The 6,771-nt window shown below is 42.6% G+C and overlaps 1 protein-coding gene across 1 annotated transcript; it reads right to left on the reverse strand.

The window, feature by feature from the left end:
• Positions 1-3,046: 3,046 nt before the first annotated feature.
• Positions 3,047-6,759, reverse strand: LOC104272798 (tissue factor pathway inhibitor 2-like; the record flags this gene model as incomplete). Its single annotated transcript, XM_009867893.1, has 3 exons — positions 3,047-3,147; positions 5,134-5,307; positions 6,580-6,759. Coding segments are annotated over 3 exons (455 nt in total), but the record flags the coding sequence as incomplete, so codon positions are not given.
• Positions 6,760-6,771: the final 12 nt, after the last annotated feature.

Here is a 6,771-nt window from a genome sequence, read left to right on the forward strand (position 1 = left end):
AGTCTTTCATACAGCTTGTGACAAGGTATCACTGAGAAAAGAACTGGAATTGTAGGTTGCAATGGAAATTCCAAGAGCAGTGATGCTATTTGCCATGGAGTTTAGTCAAATCTGCTTATTTCAGTGCCCACTGCTCAGTGGCAGGTGTGACTGTCCCGTGCAAATGACCAGTCACGAGTTCCAGCGGCACTTGGTCTGTGCAAGAAAACATGAATTATAATCACGGCCTCCCACCTGTGCAGTGGAAATTTGCCCTGTGACACACAAGAGCAGCTGCTGGACAGTGGCTACTATAATAAAAGTTAATTTGCAGGATGGTAAGGGCTGCGTTAATTTTCGGCACGGCAAAATGCTCGCCTTGGGCCAGTGCTGTTTCATCAGCAAACTGAAAAAGGAAGTAAGTCATGAGTCACGTAAAATGCCGCAGATGATAGAGAATTATTTAGATTAGTCAAAGCCCCAGGAGTCTGGAGGGGCGTTAGGGTAAGGTAAGGATCTGAAGTAAAGCAGCACAGTGGCAGCTGAAATTCTTTATAGCTAAAAAAAAATTAAACAAATAGATTGAGGCATTTACCTGGAAAGAAGGTACAATTTGCACAAAGTGGAACGGCTCCACTGAGAGAAACTTTCTCCTCCCCGCCGCCCAGCCCTCCAGAACACTCTCCAACCTGCTCACAGGAAACTCTGAAAGAATGATGGATGGTTTAGGCTAAATTTCTGTGTGGTATCAGGCAGATAAGGCATTAAACCCCAAGCCTCTGATACTTCACTGAGTACCCCAGCAGTAAGCCCTTGGACTTTTAATTATGTTTTTATGCAAGAAAAGGAATGTGTGGAGCAGCTGCACTACAAAGAGCTGCAGTGGCCACTCCTGTGTCCTGGATGGAGGCTGCTCCATCACGAGGGGGCATGAGCAGAAGATTATCAAACTCTTGGGTCCCTCCCAGGACACCGAGTGGGTACCACATCGCCCGTGTGGCTGGGCTGCTTGAGACCAAGGTGTCAAGGGAGAGCTGCCCTCAGATTTTGGGCACCCTCTATAAAAATCTGAAATCTATTTTTGTATCCCACTCCAAGATAGTCCCGTAAAAGTCAAAGACCCAGAGAGGTGCGGAGAAATAATCCAATTTCTCAAACATGTTGCCAGAGATTACACCCCACAGCGATGCTGTTAAAAGTTGGTCATTCTTCACAGCGGAAAACAGTGTTTAAATTGACTTCCAAAACAGGCCAGGGTCATAAATCTAGAACAAATGCAGCTGTGGAACCCCAAATTACAGCTCTAGGTGTGGAAAAAAAGCAGCATGTCCAAAATTCACAGCCCGAGGGAAGGGACATGGGCAGCATCCATGGGCAGCGTGTCCTGGGAGGTCAGACTGACCCCACTGCTCTCTGAAGGCTGGTTACCAGAGGTTTGGAAGGGGACAAACACTCAAAGCAGTGTCACTAGTTACCTCCAGTTTTCTGTCACGGAGTTTGCTTATTCATCTATGCTAAATGATAGGTTAATTGAAATAAGAAGGTATTTTGAGATCAAGGACTAGGAATGTAGTGGCAGAAAGACCACAGCAAGCAGAGCCAACTGTTTTAATTGCAATTCTGGCAGTGAAAGAAAAATCAGTAGGGAAAAACAAAATCTCCACTGGCTTCCCTCTCGTGTTCCCTCTCCAAAATGGAGATAAAGCACACGCCTGAAATTTTCTAACTGAAAGCCAACTTCATTTCAAGCAAATAGCCTGCTTGCCACAGAAAAGCTCTCCAGACAGTGCAAGATCAAACAGGAGACCCAGCAGCAGAAAATGAGCTTAACTAAACCCCCCTCTTTGAGAGCAGCTCTTTGGGGAGAGCCAGCTGAGCCACAAAAACTGCTGGGGATGAACGACAACAATGCAATTTACTGGCTTTCTTCAAATAAAGGCCTCAGCGTAAGGAAATGATTTAAGAGACAGCTAAACTCTGCTCGAGTCATAATTAGTAAATGATAGGTTCCATAACACACGCTGGTGTATGCAACTAATTCAGGATAATGACAGAACAAGCTCTTTTTTAATTCCCAAAAACATTTTATTAACATCACTTATTAATTCATATTTAGAAAATATTGTAGGTGAAATGAATTGAAATTCAGACATGGCTCAAATATAAAATATAAAAGAAGGTGCAATAATATCACCGTAGGCAAAGTCTACCGTAAAAAGACAACCGTGCCTCAAAAGAGGGATTACATGAGATTTGCAGAAGCTTCTGCTTTTCTGCTTCAACAGCCGCCACGTAAACGCAGGTATCGAGATCCTCAGCGGAGGTAATCAGCGTAGCTCCATTAAAATCAGTAAAACTCTGCTGATTTACGCCATACAAGGATCTGGGGTACAACTTAGCAGAAATTTCAAATGCCACGAAAAAGTAATGGCTATATTTTCATTTTAATACTCGAGTAGCTTATTCACTACCTTTGTCAGGGTGTTTTGACCAAAGTTTCCCTGTTCCAGATTTTCTCCTGTGGGAAGAGCCAGGTTTAATTTTACATTCTTTTACTGTTACTAAGGCTTCTGAAAGCCTGGACTATGAACATAACTGTAAAAGACAGTCTACTTAAAGGACAGTGCCAAAATGTGCAAAAAGACAGGTTCCTGAAAGTTTCCTTTTCTTTAGCAAGCAGAGGACACAAAACCTCCCACGTTGTAGATATTTAGCTTGGTACTTTCCTCAGATATACTAAGAAAGGATGGATTTTTCAAATCTTAATTGATTTGTAACAGCTGAAATGTTCTCCTACGGCAGTAGTAACATTCCCCCACAAAAAAAAACCATGGAAATCTAAATAACTGGCTTTGCCAAAGTATTACTGCAAAGACAACAGAGCAGAAGAACCAAACTTAGGTTCATTCTCCTTCTATTAAATGCAGTCCTTTATAAAAAGTAAGGTGGAAATAAAAAGAAGTCCTGAAAGACAGAACTATATCCGTGTATAAAACTGTGGAAACTATCTTACAAAACAAGAAAGTGGAATCAGAAGGTGTTTTGAATACGCAAGTGCACACCAGCTTTAAGACTTCGGGTTATACGTCTGAGGTTTTTTAATCAGTTTTCTCACGATTTTTCTGCGGAATCCATTTGTTGGCTTGTTGATTCTTGGTTTCTGAGTCCCTGCTAAGAAAACAAAGGAAGCAGTTAGGTAAACAGTGTGACAGATCTGTTACTGCTCTGTATTGTTTGGGTTGGTTTTTTTTTCCTTTTCATGTTACGCAGTTGATCCAATAATAACAAACAGAGCATAAACTGTAAAATGGGTTCTGGACACCCTCTTCTCACACACTGTAAGGTCTGCAATGTGTCCACCTCCGCACTGGAGTCCTACTTTGCTGCTCTTTTCCCAAGCGAGCATCAGAGTCTTTTCTAGCTGTCCCACAGCGAGAGCAGAACAGAGCTAAATACACTACCTGAAAAAAAAGCAAAACCAAAAAAATCCCCACAACAACCCAGAACTATTGCTGTATTTCTCTGACCAACAGGGGCGTAAAGTCTAAAATACAGCCAGTGATTGGGAGAGATAAGAAGGTAAAATAAAATGTTTTCTGCAGAGAACTGGGTTTCACACAGAAGCTTCAGCCAGGGTTATTTCCAGAAGGCCGTGTGAAGAGTGTGAGCGCAGACCAGAAAACAAGCCCTTTGCAAATCTGACTGAAAATCTTTGTGCTCCCTATTTACCAGCAGGCAGAGCCCCTGTGGCCTCTTTCCAGGCCTTTTGCGTTTTTATTTTCTTTTCCAATATGAACTTTTTTTTTAATTAATCAGAAACCATTTCACTCAAAAAGCTATCAATCAGTTTAAACAGCCGTTCCCTTACACAGGGAAGGCCAACTGAACTCAACTCAAGGCTCCAAAAGGTAACAGGAAAGATGCTGGGGAGGGAATTACAGGAGCAGGGTCGAAGGAGTGGCTTAAGCTGCCCGGAAGATTTGCTTAATGTTGGTGTACACTCCCAAGCTATAGAAATGAATATGTATAGCACAACAGTAATTAGAACTAATCATGCCCTTAACTATGGGCTGCGCTTGGACCAAGCCTTACTGAATTGTGAAATCCACCGAAGCTGGTGAAAAAACTTCTAACCAATCCTTTAGGTCTGGCTACCCGATGGCGAGCGGCTCCTTCCACAAATTGAGCGGGGAAGGGAGAAGCCCCAGGTGGGTCTGGCCAGGTGAGGGCAGAGGCAGAGCGTGGGGGCGAGAGGCTGAAGAGCAGTTTCCTTCCTCCTCTCCCTCCCTTTCTCTGCACGCTTGGGCTGGAGCCTGGCTCCGCCATATCCCAGGTGGTAATGGATGCAAATTAGATAATGGCAAGCACCTCAGATAGACTTAGCGAGCTATTAAAGACCCTCTTAAGATACTAGAATGGCAGAGACATGCTCAGACTTGTCACCCACCAAAACATTACCATCATGACTAACTGGCAGACCATATTTTTACTTCTGAGGACCATGCTGAGTGCAATCCTTACTCCAACTCTGGATTTCCAGCCCAGAATTGAAGAATCATCTCCTGACTACACCCCTTAAATACTGAAGTACTTGGACCTTGTACATGTCATGTTTAAAACAGGGCTACTTTCTGGCTTTTTTTTTTTTTCCCCCCAAGGCAATGTACATGCCAGATACAGCCTTAATTTTTTCCCCATTAGTATCAATTTTTTAAATATTGTGCTGTGTCCGCTTCCTGAGCACTCTGGGGATCAACATATAATTATGCTTTTCTCTCTCTCATTGATTTACATATCAAATTAATTAAACTAGAGTATTAAAACTGGCAATAGCTGGTATGACCATATGACTGCAGGTAGAAGCACAACTGTTTCAACTTAAAAGCACAGCCAGTAACTGATTTGATTAAAACCATTTACAAAATCAGTTTTCACTCCCAACCCCTCACCCCACATCCACAGAAATATCTGGCTCAGCACAACTGATGAGGCAGAAATCGTTAGTAATGGGAACAGGGAATGGGAACAGACAGCAGGGAATCAAAGGAGGATGGTTAAGTGGTGAAAACACAAAGGAAAAAAGTGTGCAACCACCTCTTAGTGTTGCATTTCAGTTTCCCCTGCCTTTCAAAAACAAAATAAATAGTATCTTACCTTTCCTGCAAACGTTGTAGCAATCCGTTTCAGTAACGAAGTTATTGGCATTTCCACCACAACCTGTATATTTGAACTCCTTACATGATTTAGACTTGCTGTCGTAGTAATAGCGAGGCACCGAAGAAGAACACAATCCTTCATCCTTTGGGCTATAGCACAGCAAGGGACCAGCTTGAAAAAAAGAAGAAAATAAAAATAAATTTAAAAAAAAACAGAGAAAACCAAATTACCTCCATGTAATCCCTATGCCTGGCTTCTTACAGTTTGCCCTGCATAAGTTTTGTGCCTAAACAGCTCTCGCTCCCATGGCATTGACACGACTGTTACCAATGAATTCAGAGATTTACTACATCTTATTCCTGGGAGTTATGAGTTTGAGACAGCCATAGACAGTCCCAGAAAACAGAATTATCATCCCACAAGTGATATTCATCAGCTTTCCCTATTTGTGTGTGCCATCCATATGACAGCTTACATTTACATAGTCTGACCCGAAGCCTTACTCCATATACATAGGAACGGGACAGCAATTCCAGCCGAACTACCTCTGTAGAGGGAAAAGGCATGATTTGGCTCGTCCTTGCCATGATTTTGCCAGCAAATCCTGCCCACTTGCAGCAAAAAGCACAATCCTCGCCACTTTTCTCACAAGAATCACATTCCATCTCACCTCAACAAAACTTTACTTTTCTTGCTGGAGATCTTTTATCTATTTATTGGACATGCAACAAAGAAAAATAATTCTGCATTAACAAGAAAATGCTGGTGATCTGCCATCAGCCAAAAATAACTGTCTCATTGAGCACTAATAAAGCTCAGGCAGTGACAGCTTTTATACATTCTGGTAGATCTTCTTCAATGATCCTGTCTTGCACTGAATATTAACCTGCTGTGGATGACAACACTTAGCCACAGTCACCTGCTCATAATTACCACCTCTCTTCTCTAAAGCTCATAAGGAGACACAGTGAAGAGTCATGTCAGGCAAAAAAAAAATCTTTTATCAGAAGTTGAGCTGGTGAGTGCCGAAAAGCCAAGCCACCCAATGCCATCTCTCAGTTTTAGACAGGCACTTCTGCTTTATATTACAATATCACTGCCCTGAACGTGGCTGCCACAACATCTCATCCATCTGCCTCAGCACAGATCTCCAACCTTACCTCCCTTCCGATCAGACACATACTCTAGAAGTCAAGAGACCCGCTGGGTGTAGCTATGGGCATATTTAAAGTTACAATATTAAACTAACATAGAGTTTTTGCTCTTGCAGTAACAGCCGATACGAGTGACACATCAAAGCCTGCAGATAACATAAAGAGTTGCTTCAGAGAAGTCTTCAAAAATACCACTGTATGGGCATCCAGAGGAAAATACCAAATAAAGTATCATCTTCGTATCGCTTTCAAACCATCTATTTTATTAAAAATTTGGAACAGGGGTTACTTTTCTCTGGCAGGCAGTGGTCCACACAAGACTGCAGGTCCCTGAAGTTGTTGCCATTCCCGTAGCAGCCGCCGTAGATGAACTCCTCACACCTCATTGAGCTCAAGTTGAAGGCATATCTTCTTAGATGACTCCTGCAAGGGCCTCCATCAGCCTCCATCCGGCATAATTTGGGCACTTCTGCCAAAAAAA

The sequence above is a fragment of the Apaloderma vittatum genome, unplaced genomic scaffold (genome assembly GCF_000703405.1).
Source record: "Apaloderma vittatum isolate BGI_N311 unplaced genomic scaffold, ASM70340v1 scaffold12004, whole genome shotgun sequence".
NCBI lineage: Eukaryota > Metazoa > Chordata > Aves > Trogoniformes > Trogonidae > Apaloderma > Apaloderma vittatum.